General features: G+C 38.9%; 1 protein-coding gene across 2 annotated transcripts; it reads left to right on the forward strand.

The window, feature by feature from the left end:
- Positions 1-4,438: 4,438 nt before the first annotated feature.
- Positions 4,439-24,556, forward strand: AGTR1 (angiotensin II receptor type 1). Of its 2 annotated transcripts, XM_066556932.1 has the most exons (3): positions 4,439-4,522; positions 9,122-9,238; positions 22,807-24,556. In XM_066556932.1, the coding sequence occupies exon 3, from the start codon at positions 22,860-22,862 to the stop codon at positions 23,937-23,939; it is 1,080 nt and encodes a 359-aa protein (XP_066413029.1). In that variant the 5' UTR covers positions 4,439-4,522; positions 9,122-9,238; positions 22,807-22,859; the 3' UTR covers positions 23,940-24,556. The 2 variants fall into 2 exon arrangements, with proteins under 2 accessions (XP_066413029.1, XP_066413030.1); XM_066556933.1 differs by lacking the exon at positions 9,122-9,238 and having other exon boundaries at positions 4,483-4,522.

Here is a 24,556-nt window from a genome sequence, read left to right on the forward strand (position 1 = left end):
GGAGATCAGAGCTGAATCTCAAACAGACAGGACTGCCAGTGCTAGAAATGGGAGCCAAACTTCACAGACTTTGGATCATGACCACATTCAGTGTTCACTGTCCTGTGCTGAATTTCATAAAAATAATCTTTTGAATGGCACCATCTGTGTATTATTATATTTTAAGGCATGCATAATTTTAGAAAACACATTTTAAATATAACATTTTGCTGCCAGTTCCCAGAAAGAATATGGCCATGATCATGCACTAAGGGTGAAGATTCACAGGCCAGATTTAAGTGGCAAACACAAGTTAATTGGTATCTGTGTCTGGGATAAAACAAAACTATTAAAAAGTAAAGCATATAGGCCTGAGGGAAAAGGGCTGATTTTCAAAATCACAGCAACATGTCTGATGAATAAAGGACCTCAAACACCTGCCTGCTTGTAAGTGGTAGACTTTTACTCCAGCCTGACATTTCTTGGAGGTATTGGAAAGATGGCTCTTCTTGGCTCTCCCTGCTCAAGTCAGGTGAAAGGCATCATAAGCAGAGGAACAGGTTCTTGATCAAGAGGGCCTTTCATGCCTTTAAAACCAGCAGGTTTTTGACAGTACAACAGAGAAATGAGCATGGTAAAGTCCAAACCCTCAAACCCAACCCACCTGTTGTTAAATAACATGTTGTTAATGGCCAAGCACAACCAAGTGTACATATATAAATAAGTACATAATTGCCCTGTTTTATAAACTTTGGAAAATGATGTCACAGACTTCTCATTCAGTTCAGCTTCCTACACAGTAGAAGCCAAACAAAAAAAATCTACTATTTATCTATCAAAATCAAACCAGTTAAACTTTAAAGTGTTATGGAAATGCTGAGATTTGAAACATTGGCTTCCTTAGAATCTTCATATTTTCAAGCCTCCCCTTTTGCTGTTATGATGATTATGAGGGATTCAATTAAAGCATAGTAGCTGAGGAAGACTAGAAGTTAAAGCATATAGCTTCCTGGAAAGAGATTAAATACCTTAATTGTTCACAGACCTCATCAGAAAAAAATAATAACGTAAATTTCCATCACTCTGGAGAGGCAGACCTTGTGGATATTAGCACCACTCTGCTCAAAAGTCTGCAAATGACCTCCCTCACTTGATCCAAACAGCATTTCACCCTCTCCTGCTCTCTTCTCCTCTCACACACACAAACACAGATTACTCTGCTGGCCCAAGCAGAATGTTCTAGGCTCACACAGCAAGTGGATGACAACAGTAATATACTTTCCTGTTCCTACAGCAGAAGCTAACATTTTTCCTGCAGCTAAAAAGGTTTGGGATCTAGAGAGAAAGAGTGAGAATTAAATGTGTCTTTTTTCAAAATTTGCTTCCCTCAATACTTCCCAGTAACTTTCATTTTAGCAGACCTGATTGAAGGGAACACACTCAGAAAACACAGTTCATCATAGAAAAAGTGGATAAAAATTTCTAAACCACAGATGCATTGGCCTGGGATCAATTCTAGGTCCCTTTTCTCAGAAAAAGTTTAGGGATATATAAACAGGATAGAACTGAAATACTCCTTATGGTAGCAGGAGAGTATTTTGACAAGAAGTGTTTTTAAAATATCTTTTCTAAGTTGTCTTATCTTCAGGAAAATCATCAGCTTTACTCACATCAGATTGCTACCAGGACATATCTGGGTTTCTAGTAATTCTACATCTGAATTATTCATTTGCTTCTAAGCAAATGCACAGATACATTCTATGTGCAACAGTCCAGTCTATTTCCTGAAAGAATCAACAGTGGGAAAATGCATCAGAAATGAACATAAAAGGGTACAATGAAGAGAACCAGAATGCCACAAATCTCACAGCCTGTGGTACTTTCCTCAAGCCTGGCTCTTGAGATGCAGAAGCAGGGGGATATATGCAAGAAGCAGTTTTCAATAAAGAAAATAAATAACTTTGTTCTTCTTGTTTCAGCCAACAGAAATAAAATATCTTGAAAATGTAAAAAAACAACAGCTAAAATGTTCAGACGTGAATCATTCCAAATGTTTTACTAAAATATAAAGAGTTTTAAATTCTAGGTAATTTTGAGTTCCCAATAAAGAATTTGTTTTAAACTATTTTTTCTGACTAGACCACTAGTGACTTTAATAAATATTCCTGTTAGAAGAGCTATTTATTTGGTTTTATAGCAATTGAATTTCCCAGTCCAGTCACCTTCCTAATGACAGCTCTTTGCTCTTACACAAGCAATAGAATGAAACCTGCTCCCTGAAACCCTTTCCACATTACAGACACCTCAATCAATTCTGGTGTGAAGAAGCCTCTTTATTTGCAGCAGCTCAATGAAAACAGAATTCTAGTCATCAAGTCTATTATTCACTGGATGTTCCTGTAAATTACATTTCTATAGTGAGTACATGTTACAGTGCTCATCATGTTACAATTCTGTTATTGGGATTCCAGACACAAATCTGCTGGAAGTGAAGAGATTTTCCCAAATTACATTAAATTACATCTGTCTCTTACATATCCCAGAGATGGACTGAACTCAGCAGAGAGATGAAGACCCAAATTCAATTTTACATGCACCTTTTCAGAAAGAACCCAATTGAAAAAGAAGTTGCTGTGGTGTTTTCCATTTTATTCTGGTTAAAAATACAGTTATCATCTACTTTCTTCATCCTTTCCTGAAGAGAAGAGATGATGGAATGCAATAAAGGGCACAACTGCTCGTGGGAAGTGATTCACACATCCAGAGGCATTGCAAACAGCCAGCACTGGATGCTGGCATTGGGATTTGGTTCCCGCTCCTTCAGCTCTGTGAGACCTGGAAGCCCTGCAAATGTCACCTCATGGAGATCTCCTGCCCAGCAGCTCCACCCAGCAGGTTCTGCCACAGCACACACTGAGGCAGAAGTGGGCAACAGCTGCCAAACACATTGTTACTCAGCAGAGTTTGGGAATCAGGCACACATGTACAAGAAATGGTTTGGATAGAAAAAATATGTCCCATATGTCAAGAGCTCTGTGTAATAAAACCACCAACATAAATGGGGATGGCACAGCCCACTGCTGTAGCCAGCTTTAGGTGTTGTACTGGCTGAACAGTACTTACAGCAAGTGGTTCCTAGTACCTGTCAGGATAAATCTGTGAACATGCATGTGGTTCATCATCAAAGATCTCTCAGCACCATCTCTTTAGAGAGAAAGCCAATTACAAACTCCCCAAGTGGCAGGAGGGCAGCATGCTGACAATACAGACTGCTTCAATCCTGGCTGCTGTTCTGATGAAAATGCAGATGATTTTTCTTGTCACAACATAAATAAGACCAGGGCAAAAGATTATGTCATAGGTCAATTAGTGCTTCCATGTGACACACCACTGCCCATCAGACACAGCTGGGACAATTGAATTTGTGCAATGTGCTGCAGTTCTCCATTTCTATCTGAACCTCTGATTATGCTAACAGATTTTATAAAACAAATTATAGCCAGACAAGACCTTACTGATGGTACATGTGCAGATACTGAAAAACTATTTGTTATCACTGCAGAATCCAAATGTTTCCTCTTGATTTACCTCTCCTACCACTATGACTAAATAGACTGTAATTATTCTTAGCCACAATAAAGTTATACTGCCAGTCTTTGGAGCATGTTGCCATCCTAGATCACATCTTTCTTAAGAGGACCTTCAAAAACACACTAGATGTATAAAAAGATTAGGAAGCAATCCACAGTTGAGCAGTTCCATTGGAATCTTTAGCTCTGTCCATAACTGAGGTGTGATAGCCCTAATACAAATCATAACTTCTGAAATCTTGTTCTTGAGGGGCACAACCATGCCACAAATTCTGCCTGAAAAGTTGTTCCCTGTCCCGTTTAGCAGAATGCAAGAGACACGAATAAGCAAAATCCCTCATATACAAAATCCTTTCTTTAAATTACAGTATCAGTGACATGAAAAGCCCTCCTAGAACATGAATTCCGAGGGGGTTTCTTCTATTTCTGCTCCCCTCCACTCCCAGAGAATAAAGTTTGCCAGATTTATTATGGCAAGTACACATTTAACTCCATTAGTGATGATCAGAACATTTCAGTTGTGCTCACTGGCGGCGCGGGGGACTCTTAGAGAACCTGGGAATGTTTATTCATCACTCTCGACCCCTTTCCCCTGGAAACTGGAGGCAAAGGCGAGGAAGGGGCCCCTCAGAGCATCCCTCGCCCCATCACCGCAGCCGCGACCCCGACTCCCCGCGCTGGCTCTGCCCCGTCCTGCCCGGCACCGCCGGCCGGCTCCGCGGCTGCCGGGGAAGGAGGGGAAGTGGGAGGGAGCCGGGTCAGCGGGGTCCGTCCCGGGAGATGGGTGGGGAGAGGCAGGGGCTGTGCCGCAACGCCCCTCGCTATAAACGGAGCGGCCGCGCTCGGAGCGGGAGGAGCGGCGCGGCCGGCGCGGAGCGCGCCCGGAGCCCAGCCCAGCCCAGCCCGGTGCGCTCCCGGTGCCGCCGGGGCTCAGCCACCCCGCCCGGAGCCAGGTAAGCGCGTCCCGGCCGGGCACCTCCGGCCAGGGGCTGCCGGAGCGTTTGCGAGCGCGGCACCGCCTCGTACGGAATCGCGACTTGGCTTAGGCGGAGCTGGCACGGGAAGGCTCCGTCCCGGACTTAGAGCAGCCACTTAATCCCCCGTGCTCCGGCTTGCCCTGCGAGGCCCGCTCCACACGATTATTTTAGAGAGGACTAAGCGCCCCCCAGGCTCCCAGCCCTGTGAGTTCTCGAGTCTTGGCAGCAGTTTGGAGAAAGCCAGGGTACCCTTTGGCAGGAGGCACAGCCCTCAGAGCTGGAACTCCATCGAGGCTCATCCCAGCATCCTGCAAGATGCAGCCCTGGCACCTCTGCTCAGGATCAGAGGAGCAATTAAATTTTTATCGCTGTGCTAAGCTCACGATAGAAATCAATCAAACACCAAAAGTGATGCTCATGGCTTCTGGGAGTTGTGCAAACAATTCAGTTTCAGTCTAGCAGGCAATGCCACTTCCAGCAGTTAGCAGCAAGTATTGGTTTAATCAGAATTTTGTATCATGCACTCTCCATAACCAGATCTATCCTTTTTCTACAGAGAAAGAATTGGAGTGCTCTACAACCAGAAATTAATTTTAGTTAGTAAAGTTAAAATGCCTCCCTGCCTTTTTTTTCCCCAGCCAGTTTCTAAACTTCTCTTAGACTCACTCTGGACTAGAGTTCTTCAACAAGTTCAGATGAAATCCTGTAGTATATTTACTGTTCTTGCCCTCTCCATGCATCAAAACACTTCATGTTACCAGTTACTTACAAGTACAAGCCCTTTTCTTCTAAGCCAACTGCTGTATCAGTAACTCAGGTACAAGCAGTATGTGTACTAGCAGTAAAATTGCAGTATTCACTTACACCTATTTCTATATTTCTGCAAAACTCTTAGCATTAATGAGATGTATGGCAATAAGGGACAGCAGCATTCTGCCCAGAGCATGCTACAGTTCAGGGTAAATTTCCATCACTTCCAAAAGGAGCAGCACTCATTTGGATTGTGTTGTGCTGCATAGCAAGGGACAAGGTAGTAAATTGCTCAGTAAAATCACAGGTTGAGGGTATAAATAGGGTTTTTTTTTTTTTTTGTATAGGGAAGCCTCTTCTCTTGTCACTTGCATGAACCCACAGCACTAACATGATTAGATTTTTGTTGGAATAGGAGGATTAAGTATGGCCTGAAGCAGGTAATTACCATGATGATGTAGAAAGGCTTTTTTAGGTCTATTTTAGTGTCAGAAAAATGTTTCATACTCCTGACTATGGCAGTTCATTTTGCTTGTTGCCACCATAATCTTTTAAATTACAGCCTCTTTCAAAAATATTAAGTGCCTACAAATTCAGCTTTTGCTCATGTAGTAAGAGTTTAAAATATATACCTTTCCAGCAGGAATGTGATATTTCTTTACCTCTCTACAACATGAGCTACAGAGCAGAGAAAGATCAGTTGTGATTATTGTGTGGTTCCTAGTTTATGTTGTTGAACTGACAAAGCAAAGTGGCCCTGTACAATTAAGAGAAGTCACATTTATCATTACATTTGAATATAGCTGGTTTCATTCTCCCTTTAATTTTGTCTTAGTAATAGATGGAAACTGAGATAATTTTTGCACTGGGGGAGAGCAGAAGTGTGCTCATTTTCTATGGGGCAAGGTGTCCTGCCTTCCTGCTTTGAAACAGTATCTTCTAGGGCTGGCCAGCATGTGCAAACTGCAATTAGAAGTTACTGGTTTAAAATAACCAGCCTGAAGTGTCAGTAGCCACAGCACTGCAGAAGTGAGGACAATGCTGCCTCTAACTTTCAAAAATCCCAACTCAACAACCTGCTTTTTGCAGTCCTCTTAGAACAAGAAGAGGATGAATGATGGTTTTGTGTTTCCTGAATAATATTAATTGTATTAAATATTGAAAAATATATTTAATTTCACTCTTTGTCATACTATAAAAACAGAGGCAGATGCAGAATGTAAACATGGTGATTTATTTACACTTTCTAGAAATTTATGGACTGATGTGGAAATAAGCGTCAGAGTTAATGGCCTTTTTAATAAATTCTATATTAGATTATGGGAACTGACTACATTTTTCTACTCCTAAGTTTTCTCCTTGGTGATAATTTTTTCCTCCATGTTTGTTAAAGGAGCACATTTAAGTAGTTCTTTTCTCTGGCACTGCCTATGGTTGAACACAATAATTAATATGGTAATTTAAAGTTACATAAATTACAATCTCTCATTACACTGTGCTAGTTAAAATCTTGTTTATACAAAGGCATAGTATTACTTTAAACCATTTCAAGCAGTCACCAATTACTCCTGTTTGCTCATTATCTCTCTTTTTTCTCTGGAACTTCTTGTGTTCCAGAAGTTATTATAGTGTCACCAATAGTATTTATAAGCTCACCTGTGGCTATAACTGCACAATTTTAGGGGTCTTAATCACACTCTAAGAAGCATGCACTTGTTTGAGTTGCTGGCATGTTCTCTGCACCTTAAGTATCCTATTCTGCCTTAGTGACTTCATAAAAGGTCATATTTGTCTTGATGTGGATACAGAACATGGATATTTATGCATTGCTTTAATCAAATACTGCATCTGACTTACATGGTTAATATCATGCATTTTTTAAGCTGAATTTAATGGTTTTCTGCTAGGAGACTACCTCAATGAGAGGAAAGATCAACTAAAATTGAATTTGGATATGTTATATCTAAAGCTGACCTGAGGAGATGGATTATCAAGATTCATTGGCCAGCAGATAGATCTGCTTGGACTTTACATTGGACACATGAAAAAAGAGGACAAATGACCAAGCTGGGAAGGGTGGTGAACAGCAAAGCAAAGTATTGCCCTCAGCTATTTCTGATAGTAGTGATGGCAGCATCAACAGCAACAATCTCTCCAGAAGGAGAAGCATACACTCAGAATCTTTTCAGAGTTGCCAGCATGGTGAGATGGGAGCTCACAGCAGGGAGGATTGGGTGAAGCTGTAGCCTGGCCACCACAGCATCCTGCTTGTCCTGTAGGCTCTCTGGCATGTTTAGCTCAGTCTCCAGCCTCTGGGTAATCTTGGCTCAGTTTTCAAGCCTTATCTAGTTTATTGCTGCTGTTTGTTCCTCCTGCTCTGAGCTGTACAACAGTTCCATCAGAAACGCAGTGATACAGATGTTGTGTCTTACCCTGTGTCCTTCTCAAAAATTAATCAGGAATTTTTCAGTATTATTGGATGGAAGTTCACATTTTTGGACAGCCAGTCCTAAAGAACTATTTCAGTGCAATTGTGGCTTTATTTTTTGTATATAATACAAATACATATAATTTATGTAAGAAAGACTGTGGTGTTTTTAAGAAGTCAGCCTCTGCATTTTATGATCAGATTTGAGAAGGTAAAATGGCAGAATGTTACAAAGAAACATACTTAGAAATCTCATGGAATTCTGAAAACAGAGTAAAAAACATGGATCACTTTTGAAGAGAGAGAGAAATGGAGGAAAAAATTACATCATTCTTTTCACTATTGTAGGGTCAGTTTCCACAACACCAACAGGAATAAAGAGGCTGCTATTGCTGAGTATTTAACCTCACCTACTTACATGGAATTAACTTTGCATAAAAGATAAAATTTTTGCATGTAAGCACAAATGCATTGGAGAGTTTGAGTAGGTGGCAGTCTAATGTATGCTTTGAGTTTCAAGATGCACAGAGCTCATTCATGAAGCTGAAACACTGCAGCCTGAAGAACAGAGAACAGAAAGGCTCCAGAAGAACTATTTCAGTGCAATTGTGGCTGTATGTAAGAAAGTTACCAATCACAGTATCATTTTCTGTCTCTTCTTTCTGATCCCAAACACCCTAGCAGTGAAGAGCAAGCCAGCAATCTCTTGCTAATGACAGAATTTCTTTCCATTCCCTTTCCATCAACAAATTTGTCTCTTAAGATCACTTTCACCAATAGACAGTCTACTCAGAGCACTCATTCCATGTTCTGTGCCATTTTCTAAAATGCATCCTTTGCCAACATAAGAAAACAAAATAACCCTAAAATTGCCAGATGTACCCTGGAAGGATCTTTGTCACTGTGGAACATTTTGGGAAATTTAACAAATTTGACCAACAAGGGGAGTTGGGATATTCATACTTAACATTTTTTTACCTCAGCTGTAACAAAAGAAAAGAGGTTATCTTGACTGTAAGTCCTGTAACAGCTGATTGTTTGAGACAAAGTGCATATGAAATAAAATTGCTGGCCTAATAATTTTTGGTCTTATCTTCAGATAAATGACAGACTATACTAAAATTACTCTGAGCTTTCAAGGGAATTGCAACAAAGGATAGGAAACTATCATGTTCCAGATGACATGCTGTTAGTATTCTCTGCTGCACCATCATGTGAAAGAACTATGCATTTTGGCCTTTGGTCGGGTGTCTTTTAAAATTTTTATTCCATTTGCGTTTTGTTTGATAGCAAAAGTGTCCAGGTATTCACTACATAACAAGGCCAGCTAGAAGGCTTGGTTACTGTGTGTGGTGTTTATCTCCTTTTATTGCAGCTGAGTAGCATTTCTCTTGTAGGCACAGGGAACGGGTAATTACCGAAGACGCCTCACAGCAGGAAAGTGAGATCAGATTGGCAGTGCAGCAGTGAGTGGCATGATTGAAGACAAGATAAAAAGCAGGCTACAGCAAAAGGTAACTGGCAATATCTGAAGAAACTAGTACTGAATTTGGGCAAGGTCAATATTTAGACAGTATTTCACTGCTTGAGGTGAAAGCAATAATTAGGGTTACAGCCAGAACAAAGAATGATTTAACTAAACTCCTAATTTCAGCTAATTCACCTATTCCTTTCTTTACTTCTAGGTCATTCAACTTTGTGAGTTACTGATAGATCCTTGGCTGGTACAATCTAATAATCAGTAGATGAAGTATAGGAACTGAAATAGAAATTAAAATTCAGTAGATTCTTGAATCCACTCAGTTTTCAGAAAACAGAGAGGAGACACTGCAGAGGAGTGCTGTGCCTCAGCATTTCTAGCTGAGAAGGACACATGCAAATAAGCAAAACATTCCAGAAAACCATTGAACAGCTGTACTTTCATGATGGGGGGCTTACGCAAGGAGAAAAATGCACAAGTTGACTTCTCTAAAAAATGTTCTCTTGGCAGCCTGCCTCCATTTAACTCTGCTTTAGCATCAGCACAGCCTGGCCAGAGCCTTTCCTCGAAGCATGCAGCACATGACGTACAAAGATGCAGCCTGAGCTTGTTTACTGAGAAACCATTAGTTTGTTGAGAAACCATACATGCCCTTCCCAGTCTACATTTATAAGATGTATATTGCCCTTTCATCTTTTTCTTTATAAACTCCTATTGGTTTTCATCTTTTCTCCTTTCTCCACTCATTCTTGTTGCCCAAGCCTAAATAGTTTTAATTTCTTCCCCTGCCAAGTGACCTAATAATTTTTGGTCTTATCTTCAGATAAATGACAGATTATACTAAAATTACTCTGAGCTTTCAAGTGAATTGCAACAAAGGATAGGAAACTCTCATGTTCCAAATGACATGCTGTTAGTATTCTCTTCTACTGGAGTGGCTCAGGGTTTGTTTCCTCCATCCTCAGGCTCTGTACTTATGTGGAGAAATGGAAGGCATGGGACAAGAATCAACATATGTTAACAAACTGGGACTCTAGTTGTGCTGTCTTTATTGTTTTCCTCTTGGTTTTGTTATTAGCATATTAGATTAGACAATTACAGTTTTTCTCAAATCAGGTAAAAAAATTTCTTTTCACATGGTCTTCCTAAAAAGCACTTCAAAGAAAAAAGGTTCAAAATCATTTTACCTTCAAATACATTTTAGGATGCCATTCCATGTTCTTAAACATAACATTAAAAAAAAAAAAAGCCATGTCAGTGAAGGACAGCCACACACCCAAGGAATTGCACGGTAATTTCCTAGCACTAAAGTGAAGCTCATTTAGCATCTCTGGGAAGGCACAGCACCACCCCTTCTGGGCTTCTCTGCACTTCTGTTTGCTTGAGAACTGGGACTGCACCTGCTTGAGGATGCACTGATTCACAGCATCATAGATTAGCTCACTCCAGCTGTAACAGCTGTCTTTGTTTTTCTGTCTCTGGTTGGTCCTCAGTACCCACAAGGAACATCTCAGGACAGCAAAGAGTTCACCAATTAATTTTATTTTCAAAATACAGCAATAAATTTTACTTTGGGGGGAAAAAACAGGAAACAAGCTGTACAAATTTGTCAGAACATCTATTTTGGGATCATTGTATTAGGTGTGCCGCCTTCCAGACAAAGCACTAAGGATCATAGTAACTTGTTTTCCATGGGTGATAATACCTTTCACACTGACATGGATTAAGGTGTCTATGTTTGACCTTTCCTTCTCTTTGATTAACCCCTTAGAAACTCACTAGTTCAATTGACTCATATATTCTCAAATTTTCTTCTAGTCCTCATAATGATCTGCCCTTAACAAGAGTTTTTTGCAACTGAAAGCACAATTGGGCCTCTATGCTTTCAGTGCTATACCTACCAACAGTTACAATGATACTAACTTCTCTTGGGCTTAGCTACATTACCATTTTAAAAGAATTTTTTTGTCTGAATAAACTCTTGTACTTTGCCAGTTACTCATACTGTTTTCTTTCCTTTCTGCCTTTGGTTCCCTTTTTCTGACCCTAATGAGCGATTCATTAAGAAGCCTCCATGCTGATCTTTTGCTTTTAATCTTTTAACTTTTCCCTCCAGGCTGTTCCTAACATTCTCATTTAGGGAAGAAAAGTCTTTTCTGAGGAGTATTGCCGTTGTGTGATATTTTCCCACTGTAAGGATGTCTAAATTAATTATATAATAAGAAAAGTAATCAAGTGTCTCAGTCAGACACAGTGAACCAAATCCTATTACAGATGGCTGAATTACAAGACAAAGCTTCCTCTGAACTAAGGTGTTGAAACCTAACATCCATTTCCTTGCCCAGAAATCCACACTACATTGCCTTTGCTTCTTCAGTAAGACAAACACTATTTTTCAGCACAAAGTCAAAAGAAAAAAAGTGTTCAATGCAAGGTTTGCTTTCCTCAGAGCTGTAGCACTGACTGGTGGGAAGTTACATGGAAATCACCAACCATGACACTGGAAATGTAGTGATAAAGCTTTCACATTGGCTGGTTTAGTTACCATGACAGACACTTCAGTGATACTGGTTTGTCTGTGCTCACATAGAAATGCTACATATGCACACATGTTTGTATTGCAGTTCATGTCTTCACTAGTAAAAGCAAAAGATTCTGTTTCTAACTTTAACCACATTCGTGAAAGGTAACAGGAATAGGAGTCATTAGAGGGAAAGTCTTTCTAGGAAATAATATGCAACATGAGCTACTCTCAGTCAACTCATATAATTTCCATTAGAATAGAAAGTGGAACACCTCTGTATGGAGGCAATCTCCCCATTCCTGGAGTAGAAGCAGAGAATTTTCAGTGTTTCTTTTCCCTCCTGCTTTCTGATTAGCCATCATTACAGATGAAGGTAATTGCTCTGCACAATGCATTTCTAAAGCTTGTCATTCATTAATTTTAATTTGCCTTCTATAGCTGGGGGGAAGCAGAGGGTTGGGCGGGGAGTGGGATGTAAAAATAAAAAGCCCATCCTGCATATTGAGCCTGTAAAGCTCATGGGTGCATCACGGTCTCAACCTAGTGATGTAGCTCAATGGCAGGAAAATGTTCTTTTGAGGATTAACATACCAGGTAAGGCTTCAACACACATCAGAATGTTGCCATGCACATCAAAATGTTACTGATTTGCTTTACAGCCTGGAGCAAATCTATGTAAGCTCTCTGGTGGCACCTTTCTTGCTGGTTTACAGGAAGGTACAGAAAGGCAGTTCCTTGTACCAGAAAAGTAGAAATTATTTTCAGAGTTTTTTGCTGATTGCATTAGTATCTCACCTTTAGCTAAGAAAAGTTCAGGAGTGCAAATAAACTGCACACATGGTCATTCTTGCCTCTGTATCTTCTGGCTCAGCAGCAGAGCTACACGACACTGTGGTCTCTGAATAAAATAAACTACTGGAAAAAACAAGGAAGCCTCTATTTGGGCTAACTGGAAATTCCACAAAGTGCTATCACCTCCCAACTCTGTCTACAAAATTATTAGCTGTGTCCTCTACCCTTCTTCCTAGAAATATCCTTGCCTAGAGGGAGCAACAGAAACCTAATTAGAACATTACTTTTGGTACATTTATACTAGTAACACCACTGATTGAGTTGTGTCTTTCACAGTAAAGCTGTAAGGCAAAAAGAGCAAAGATCAAGAAAAATCCTTTTCTCCCAGAAGCAGGGAATTTGGTTCTTGAGGAAATAGTTGAAGTTCTGGCCTTTCCATTCCATTTTCTGTTGTAATCTCTGCCAGGAACAGAAAAGGTTCCCACAGTGATTGCATATTGCTGTGGGCATGTCACTCATGCAGTAACCATTATATGATTTAGATGCATGATTTATGATTTATATGCATGAAATACCTTTTTCTAATTAATTATTAACAACCACTAATAGAACCAAGAGTTTAAGCTTACGTAAATCTCACCTGTTTTTACCTAGAGGCTGGTAAGCAAGTTCTGTCTTGCAATTATAGCAGCTTAAAGAAGTAACCTTTTCCCCCCAAAAAGGCCGCTCTCCACTGACAGCTCCCTTCTGCTGGACAAGTGCAACCACTAAGATTGAGATCTGGACAATGAAATTTCAACTCTTCCAGTGTTGGATGCATTCCAGCTGACATTCCTTCCAGCAAGAATAGGATCGGAGACCACAGAGACCAGGACTAAAAACAGCACATAAAATGTACTATTAAGCTCTACTTATTAAGCTCTACTTGCTTGAAATGACAGTAATATAACAACATTTCTCCTACAAGTTGGGCAGGAAGAATAGTTGTTACTGCTATTTTTTGCACATTGAAGAAGGAACCCTCAAGCTTCAGTGAAGAGGACCATGGTAACTTAGGGCAGACTCAGAGCTGTAGGGGATGTCCAGTAAGCTAATTGTGATTTATATATGATCTGAAAGGAGGTGAGATACCCCACTCCTTGTACCTGACCTCTGCCCTCAAAACTGGCCAAGATAACCTGTGCTCACAGCAGTGCTTTTTATTTCAGTATGGTTCTTTCTTTCTTGCCTCTCCACAGCATTTTTAATATAAGACAGAAATATAGATCTGGATCAAGGCCAGAATTAATGTAAATTCCCTTACTTCTCAGATTGGAGGCGTTCACAATAGAATCTTATGGCGCATTACATATAGAAGCAATGGAGATATTTCAGATGTGGGGTTAGGTATCCATTTGTGTAGGATGTGCCATGCAATGTAATACAAAAGCTAAAACAAAAAACACACAAACTTTAAAACTTCCTACTCATGGAACTAAGCTGTGAGAAAAGAAACTTAAAATTATTTCACTTGCACTTAATAAACTTGAATTAGATTTCTGTCTTTTATTAAAAACAATCACATGGGGCACACTGTATTTTATATAGGCAATTCCAACTGCAATAAAGGAAATGTGTTAATTCATTCATTTACTATCACTCAGAGAAAGTAACTGTGCAGCATGTAACCTTTCACAGCTCAAACTCATCTCCTTTTTATTCATTCTGGGATTGATGGCTTAATTCTGGTTAATTATTGATTTTACAGGTACTTCCAAATACCCTAAAGATACTTCAAAATCCGGCATCAAATTTGAAGTTATAAACCTGCAGTAAAATGTGTATTCATACTAAAATATTACATTCTGCTGCTATTCAAAAAACTTTTCATATCAGTGCAGAAAACCTTACCAATTCCAATCCTACATTGTTCTGAAATACCTTTATCCTTCATTTACTTTCATCTAATGTGCAGCAAATGACATTGTGAGCAGTATGAGGCAACAACATGATCCTGAGGAGCAGACCTTAGGTTAGCCTGCTGATTATTGATCATTTTTATCTCCTAGAAGGGCACCAGTCTTCCTTTTTGGTAAAGCTAATGGCCAGAGCAGAGGTGCAAAATCCTATGCTGGGTGGTAGCTAATGCACTCATTTCAAAGTCTTAATATGCTGCCTACATGTCTTCAGCCCCTTCTACAGAAAGAGACAATTCTTTACCTTGTGTTATAAACAAGAGCAGTGACTGCTTCCTGCTATAACAACTAATTTTCATATTTAAAAACTAATTTGGCTATAGGTTTAATAAGCTAGATGAGGAAAAGATGATATTCATTTCTGTCAAGCCAGACCAGCCAAGGTGACAGGACACCATGAGAATCCCTTTTCAAACATCATCTTTGCTGAAGCTTAGCATTGTGATGTTTAGTTTCAGAAATACTGAAATAGAACTATTAATCTAGAAATCCATTTTACTTTGTTTATTTAATTATCTTTTCAGTTCTAACTTACTGCTCTGGGGAGAATTTTATATTCATTTCCTTAAGGTTATATGATACCTAAGACATATATAAACACCAGAGAGTTTGCAACACATTCATGCAGCCTTGGTCAAAGAGAGAACACAGAGATTGTTCTAATGATTAAAGGGAAAAAGAGACCAGAAAATTAGGTAGAAAAGTCTAAAATATCTGGCATACACTGTCAAGCCAGGGCCAGCAGTGTCTAAAACCACCACCCCACTGATCCTCCACAAGAGATTAAACACACTGCATCCTGACAGTGGTTAATCTTTCAGTGTTTTGGAGTCCAGTTCTACATGGATTAAACCCAAGAATGTTTTCCTTACCCTTAACAGCAGAGAAAACAAATATGTGTATATAAGAGGAAATCAATGTTTACTTTGAAACTTAAATCTAGAGAATCCTAAAAATTAATCCTATAAACTAAAAGAATTCTATTTACTCTCTACTTTGGCTCTAACGAGTGCCCTGTTGATCTGTCAGTCAACAAATTTTGTAAAAAAAAATCCCCATAATCACTGCTATGGTAGCATTCACTAAATCACTAAGTTCTGGTGAGGTTGAGAAACCAGCGAAGTTGAGCAATCCTTTCTTGGCATTAACTTCTACAAGTAAAATTTTATAGAAGCATGTACACCAGGGCTTCCCAGATTCTGGGAAAAAAAAAACCCAAACACATACACAATCTGGGGATTGATAGTCAGCTTTGTCCAAAGAGCTAAGTAGTAGGAAGAGATTTCCAGTGTTTCTGGACTCTGTATGTACAGTGAGAGTATATGCAAACAATAGTCCAAACTTTCCCTGCTACTGCAGCTGCTCTCATTACAACTGTGACATCATTACACTGTGGATTGCTAAAAAGAGCAGAAAAATGTCACATCTTACATTGTAGTATTTTAGCATTTCATGTCCAAAAAATATACTTGAAAGATTTTTTTCATCACTCCACAGCCCCATAAATTAGTGTTTGGAAATGACCTTTCACTTATGCCAATTTTTGCCACATTGATTTCCAGCACAAAGTGTAAGTGTGCAAATAACAGATGAGACTTCTTTATTCCTCATTTTAAATCTAGCCAACTGCTTGCTGGTTTTCTATCTCTATATATCACTTCCATTCTCTCTAAATGCCCCTATTTTTAGCAACCTAAAGATATACACACTGTATGCTTGTACCCTTAAGTGCACAGAGATAACTGACACTGAATGACCCAGTGGACATAAATACAGGACAAGATACTCATTAGTCCAACTCATCTGTCACAGGACACTAGAGTTTGTCTTTTTTTGGTTCTAGTTTGCTCATTTAATATTTTCAATGAAATAAATCTCATTGTGACACTAAGAACCCTCCTGCTCCATCTGAATTAAAAGCTGTTTGCCCTTTCCAGCATTAGGGAACTATTTAGGTAAACACATAATTTGAAACAGAATAGCAGTATCATGCACTGACATTTTCCAAAGAGGTAATGACAAATCCAAGTATATTAGTAAAAGTGGGGTATGGTGGTAGTGTAAAAACTATTAAATATGTTTCTATTTTCAAATTACTAAATTGCTTAAAATTCAAAAAATGGACACTCTATTTGGATGACACTGTGTAGGCTTGTGTTACCTTTTAAGTTCTAAAAGTCCCTTAATTGCTTAAAAAAAAGAGTAATTATAAAGTGTCATTTTCAGCAGTAAAAAGAATTCATTCAAAATTGGCTGATATTTGGATTAATAACATGCCTAGCTAGATCTAAAATAATCTTAGTTGAATAAGTAGGTGTCACTATTTTTTCATCCACATTGCTAAAGTGAAGTTTTTTTAAAATTGTCTTCTTAATTTGTGTCACAGAGACCATAAACTGCATATGTCTTTGAAACAATAAAATATCAGAATCTTATTCTAAGTCTTAAAAGTGCAAGAACTGGACTCAAAGTTAGGAAAAACCAGGAATGTGCCAGAATATAGGAAATTAGATAGAAGCTGCTAGATGCTAAAATAAAGTGAAAATAATTACCTCTGATATATTAAATTTAAATAAGTACAGGTACAATAATATATATATATTTTGTCATATGTTTTCATCTTGAACAAAGGGGATATTTTGAAAAGTGATGGTACTTGATGGGAAATACAGACCTCTAGTGGTCAAAATCTACATTATATGAGCTAAACTTGAAAGCAATTTAAATGTCACTATGCTTAACTGTTACTTTCTTTTGCATTTTACTCCCCTATAATCATGCAAAATCATACACACCCCCAATTCCACTGTTCAGACATTCGACAAGCATTGATTTTTCCCAGAGGAAAAAGTCCCTTCATCTGTTCTTTTTCACATAAATTTTATGACTGAAATTGAGTAGTTGAAAGATACTTGGGAAGTGAAGAGAAAATTAATGAGAGTAGTCCATGAGAACAAACAGAAGATAGATGTTAGTGCTTCTCAGAATAAGCTATAAAGCCATCCTACAGAAGGACAGGCTCTTTTGAAGTGTGGCAGAGGAAATAAACACAGAGAAGTTCTTACAGAGAAGGTCAGAGTACATAAACATTTCACATTTGCAAGGTAACAGGAACTTAGGGTAACAGGAACTTTTGTTCTGCTAGCACAAAAAAGTAATAACCAATTTAGGTTTCAATGTTATAGAGAACCAGATCCTGAAAAGATCACAGGTAGTTTATTTTCCAACTATGTAGAGCCAGCACAAGTAAAGCAGACCAGCTTGAACTCTTGCAAGGGGAAGGCACAAAGAATCCAAAAATAGGTTAGAGCATTAAAAAGATACATACTTTTAAATAAATAAAGCACGCATCAAAAAATTAACAGCAATTTCAACAGACTGGCAGCTGCCTCAGCTACACAGCTGTTAAAAGAAAATGCTACAGTACAAGGTCCTGCAAGTTCTGTTTGTTCTTATGTCAGACCACCTCCTGATCCAAAATTGCAGAGCAGCTTGACAGCTGCTGGCACAGGTCTGCTGAGGTTTGCTTTGTGTTTTTGGTGTTTGTGAGCTGATGTACAGCCACTCTCTGGTGCTGTACTACCTATCACAGCTCCTTTCCAGTAGTATTTTGATTTATTGGCATTTAACAAATTCAGATGCTGACCTCTGGGGAAGGTACCTGCAGTGATGACAAGAGCCCACTGTAATGGCCCCACAGCTGGAATTATGTACCCTTGTTTGTATTTCTCTTTCCCTTCACAATTCAGCTATCAGCTCTGGATTAAAGATATTTAGGAAAGCCATCAGTGGGAAATACAGACTGTTGGAACTAGCTGAAGAAATAAAAGCCAGGAGAAACGTAAATCTATAGCTTCACGATGGTACTGCTCAGGAACTCCAGGAAAGCACAGAAGGTGCTGAAGTGTAGGTGTGAAATAGAAGTAGCTCTATTCACTAAGGCCATAAGGATAGAAAGGGTTACTCTATGGCATAGAAAAAGACCCCAAAAGCCTTTGTAATAAAGCATGTGTAAGTGTCATTACTTTCTCAGCAGTTAGAATAAATTAGGAAAGGGGGGAGCTAAATTCTTAAGATAAAGGAAAGTTTATGCCACCAGAAAGAAATAAATATAGCTAATATACTGAACATATTGTTCCAAACATTTTTCATTGTATATTCTCCATGTGCAAAAACTTTACATAAAAATAGAATGCAGTATCCTCTTAAATAAGGAACTAGCTTCTCATTTGTAAGAAAAGCAAATAACCCACCCACTGTCAGAAGGAAAGTGCACATTATCTAGTGATAAGGTGGATGAGCTGTGGCAGGATTGGTCAGCCTCAGTTTATTTAGTCTTTGTCAAAGCAAATATTAAGTACATTTTTGTTCAAAATCTGACTTGTGACACCTGCTTACCTGTTTTTAGTTGATAAAGCTCTCATAGAAAGTCACAGCCTCTGCTATCTTATCTTTCAGTAGGCAAAGTGCTATTTACCTTGCATGAGCCCAGCATTCCTTTTTTCCACAGACAGTTTAATTAGGATGCATGTTCACCCAACAGAAGCAATGAATGGAGTGGTAAATAATAGTTGGTTGAGCAATCTGAAGAATTTCATTATCAGTGACTTATTGTAATCATTGTAATTAAAAAAGATAAAAGGTCAAAGAGGTAAGTTTAACGTCAGAAGAGGTACTTGCTACTCACCAGATAATTTGTTGGAAATTGATGCCCACCACACCATTCACAGTCACAATTCAATCCTGTTAGAAAAAGCACCTTGTGTATCAGCCTTAAAGCGATCCAATTATCATTATGTTAACACAGGTCATTTGAGATGCTTTACATGGAATTATCAATGTGCACAACTTAATGTACACATTTAAGTGGCCAGCATCTGCTTTGCATGTGTGCAACCATGATTCTGGGACAAGTAGATGAACTGTGGCAAGTGAGAATAACAGGAAAAACTGAAGGTGGTATAGGAAAGAAATCACTGCCTGTGAGGAACTCACTGCTGCAGTGGCCCTCTCACGCTGCTCAGCACAGTCCTGGGCCCATGCCTTCCAAAAAAAATTACCTTCTCCAACTTTGAAATTCTCCTAATGCTCTGAAGCTACAGTTGTGCTCAAGGAAGTTGATCCACCTCAGGCTAGCTCTGAAAGTTTAGAATTCCCAAGAAATTTAAAAATTCCATTTGGGATTAGCAGTGCCTTCCTTAGTGTGCTTCATTTGTAGCTCCTATGAGGTTCATTCTCACAGTTCAGTTCATTCAGACAGTTTTCAGATACCCAGATGGCAATCCATATGTGCTTACCCAAAAGCAACCACATTACATATTTCTGTTTCCTTGTCATTTACTGAAAATATTGATGGATTTATTTTAATTATTGATTGTAATTCCTTAGTATAATTTAAAAGGGGTAGCATACCAGATACATCATTTGCGCAATTTCACTGACTTCAGTGTTACATCAAAACCTTTTACCTCCAGAAGGATTATACAGTCTTACAAAGGAAGATTGAGTATAATTCTATTTCTTGACAAAATTCCTGATTCTTCATGGGAATTGTTCTGCCTTTTCTTATTTCCCAAGCTCCAGAATATGCTCAGGCAATTCAATACCTCAGAGTGCCAAACAATTATTCCCAACTGAATCATTTTTTATTTTAACACATTTCTGAAAATGCAATAGAATTACTGTTACTCTTTCTTGAAAGAACATATGCTATTAATTAGTATCAGCTAAAGCTACTGCAGACATGAAACAGTACAGGTCACCATGTGGGTAGAAAAGGGAAATTGGAAGCAAAACAACACAATGCAGTACACTGAAAGGGTGTGTGAGGAGACCATGGGAAAATTGCCTTGGCATCTACCATTGCACAGAATCAACCCCACCAGAAGGTAATATTCACCCTCAGCTGCATCTGCCTTAAACACTGAATCTGTCACTCAGTACACACGGAGCCAAATTGTACCAAATGGTACCAGGGACTGGTGACTCTTGTCACTGAGAAAGGTATTGGCCCAGGCCTGGCCCATATTATTGCCAGTCAAACTTGCACAGGTGATCTCCCAGGCAGAAACTTCACTCCAGATTCTTACTGCAAAGTTCTGGGCTGTCATTTTACTGGCTATATAAGGGAGCAAAACTATAAGTGACCATGCTGCACCAGCCTGTAGCTGGGACAGGGCAAATGTTGCCAGACCTTGATGTTGCAGAACATATCAATCACTGTCAAAGTTACTTTCATAACCATGGATGAGATAAAAGGATTTATCTTGAAATCGTTCTAGTGTGGTTTCCCTGTCCCAGAGATAGGCTGACCTTCCACAGAGCCAAACACCTTGTGTTTGAGATTTGGCACAGTTTAAAAGCCAGGTTTTGCTCAGGATGAACTAGAGTGCCACATGTGATCAGAATAGCAAACCTTTCTTTGTGTTAGCTCTATTTGCTTGGCTTGTTAATTTCTTAAACATGGCAAAAATCGCTGATGCCGTTTTGAGACATCCATACCAACTGAAGCAACAAGACTAATACACAGAATGAATTGAAGGGACTGGGAGGTGTTGCATGGCACATCTTGACGAAGTGTCTATTAGTTGCATTTTAATAGATGCCCCCAACTTGATAGAATTATTACCTATCAATTACCTAAATCTTGACATTACCCTGCTAACTTTTCAGAAATTAATCAGGTTATGAATGCAAACATATGCTACAACATGAGCTAAGATAGAGAAATAACAAGTCTTCAAAAGGCCAAGAGCCAAAGGGTGACCTTGCTCACAAGATGCTGCCTGCAACCCATATTCTGGTTTCAGTTCCTGGCTCCTTCAGACTTCCTGTGTGGGTTTTGCTCAAGTCTTTTTAATAGGGAAAGTGTGCCTCACTTTCCGTATTAAAAATACAGTCATTTGTAAAAAGATTGGTCTTCCAGCAAGAGGAGTCAAACACTAAACTCGGTGGCATTCTGAACTCAAAAGGAACACCAGTGCAAAAGCACTCAAATAATGAGCAGCTGCATCTGTGACATCACTGGTGTGTCTGTAATGATGGGCATCTCTGCCTTCTGAGTGCATCTGTACTGCCCAGGGACTTGGGGTTGGTCTTCCACTTATAAAGAGTTTCTCTGCCATTTGGGGTTTGCTTTGTTTTGGTTTTGAAGCCAAAGTATTTCAGTTAATCTTTGTTTTAAGCAGCACAAGTTAGGTTTGGCTTATAGCTGGATCCTGCAAGCAGCAATAAACACTACTCTGCCATAATAACTATAATTTTTTTTAAACATCCATTATTATTCAGGGAAGACTATCTGGTTTTAGACTCCAGAAAGTAATGAGTATTAGAGTCACTTACACTGTATTACCTGCTTTCTAAAGTAATCAGTCATTAATAAAGAAATTATTCTTACAAAACACACAGGCCTTGGCAAACCAAACAGGTGCCCTTTAAAGGAGATTTCATACCCTTGCTGAACACTTAATGTGATCCAGAAATACACCCTCAATTCTTAGATACATAAATTTTGTCAGCAACTAAGAAAGTAATATGTTCCCCCTTGCACCCTTCGTAAACTCTTTGTACAGTAAATTAATGTACAACAGATCTGGACATGTCTGGATTTTCAGATTTTCTTCCCCTCACTAGTAGTTAAATGCCATCTTTCCAAGCCAGATGGGGAGCTAAGTAACCTCCGAATATTTAAAGTATTTTTGGTACAACAGAATACTAGACTGCGTGTTTTCATCTTTCTCTGTGATGTAAAAATTTTTCAAAGAATTAAGATCAATGTATAAATAAATTTCTAGTGATTAATCTCAGAGATACAAATGAGTACCTAATCTAAAGTCACTTATTTTCTTAATTCATTGCAGTTTGTATTTACATACTTAATTAGTATTCAGAGTGCTTAAGTTTAGTTTCTGAGATATCTGAATAACTTACCTCATTAAATATGTCACCTATTTATGGAAAGAAAATAATCTAAATACTCTGCTGAATTTATAGTTATCTGCTATTTTCAGTCTGTCTTATGATTTTTGACATATGTTCACTAACAGTATTATTTTAATTTGGAACTTTGTTAATTGAAAGATGGTTTTTAGATTTCATTTATGTTAAAAATAATCTAAAAATGTTCAGCCTACTCCTAACATTCTTACCTCTGTTTTACTCTGCAAAGTCTGTATTAAAATACAAATTGGTTGATAAAACACTTGAAGATGGCTTATTTTAAAATTCAAAGACATTATGTTAGACTTGAAAAAACCTTGACATTTAGTTGAGAATTGTTAGAAATTAAATTTCTGTCACAAATACTGTTTTCTTCCTTTTTTCCCTTCCTAGGTGTGAGCTTCATCTTTTCTCCCTGAAACTAGGTTACAGCTGAGGAGTTCAAGATGATTCCTAATTACTCTACTGAAGAAACTGTTAAAAGAATCCACGTGGACTGTCCTGTTTCAGGACGGCACAGCTACATCTACATTATGGTTCCAACCGTTTACAGCATCATCTTTATCATAGGTATATTCGGGAACAGCCTGGTCGTCATTGTCATTTACTGCTACATGAAATTAAAAACCGTAGCCAGCATCTTTCTCCTCAACCTGGCCCTGGCTGACTTGTGTTTTCTAATAACTCTGCCCCTCTGGGCAGCCTACACGGCCATGGAGTACCAGTGGCCTTTTGGCAACTGTTTGTGCAAGCTGGCCTCGGCGGGGATCAGCTTCAACCTGTACGCCAGCGTGTTCCTGCTGACGTGCCTGAGCATTGACCGCTACCTGGCCATCGTGCACCCGGTGCAGTCGCGCATCCGCCGCACGGTGTCCGTGGCCCGCGGCACCTGCGTGGCCATCTGGCTGCTGGCCGGCGTGGCCAGCCTGCCCGTCATCATCCACCGCAACATCTTCTTCGCCGAGAACCTCAACATGACGGTCTGCGGCTTCCGCTACGAGAGCAACAACACCACGCTCCGGGTCGGATTAGGCTTGTCCAAAAATCTGCTGGGCTTTTTAGTTCCTTTTCTGATCATCTTAACAAGCTACACCTTAATTTGGAAGACGCTGAAGAAGGCATATCAAATTCAAAAAAATAAGACTAGAAATGATGATATCTTCAAGATGATTGTAGCAATTGTGTTTTTCTTTTTCTTTTCCTGGATTCCTCATCAAGTGTTCACTTTTCTGGATGTGTTGATTCAATTACATGTAATAACAGATTGCAAAATCACCGATATAGTGGATACAGCTATGCCCTTCACCATTTGCATTGCTTACTTTAACAACTGTCTGAATCCCTTTTTTTATGTGTTTTTTGGAAAAAACTTTAAAAAATACTTCCTTCAGCTAATAAAATACATCCCACCAAACGTCAGCACACATCCAAGCCTCACAACCAAAATGAGCTCCCTCTCCTATCGGCCACCAGAAAATATCCGCTTGCACACCAAAAAGACTGCTGGGCCCTTCGACACTGATTGAGGCATTGCACAAAGTTCTTCTTTTGAACAACCTCGTGTGTGAAGCACCAAGAACAAGAAGATTCATCTGCGGTCCTGAACATCACAGCTCATTACAGCAACACTGGATCACCTCAGAGAAATCATACTGTAAAGGGTCAGCAGTGGCCTTACAGCTTACATTGTAAAGAGGACTGCTTTGTTTTCATTTCACTTTTCTTTACTGAAAGCAGCCTAAGTTTTGGACAGGTGTGTCAGAGTTCCTGCCACATCCCACTGTTTGCTTGGAACTACAAAAGAAGGGGAGGGAAAACTCCTAACTTAAGTTCACAGGTGTTTAAAAAGGAAAAGCTTGTATAAATAACATGAAATACAAAGAACCTGACTTGCATATATGTGAACTATTCTGTTGAAGAAGTGGAGTTTTGTTTCTTGTTTTGTTGGTTTATTTTTAATTACATAAATGTTCTATAATCATATTTATAATATATTTTCAAATATATGCTATAAATAGAGGCCCAATTTTAAACTCAAATGGAAACTTAAGGTCCTTGAAATTGGTCTTATTCTGATTTATGCTCCTATTTTTTAATGGCAATTTTTTCATAATAATATATGCAATAAAATGCAGATTTATTT

Source organism: Molothrus aeneus, chromosome 10 (assembly GCF_037042795.1).
Source record: "Molothrus aeneus isolate 106 chromosome 10, BPBGC_Maene_1.0, whole genome shotgun sequence".
In the NCBI taxonomy this organism is placed as follows: domain Eukaryota; kingdom Metazoa; phylum Chordata; class Aves; order Passeriformes; family Icteridae; genus Molothrus; species Molothrus aeneus.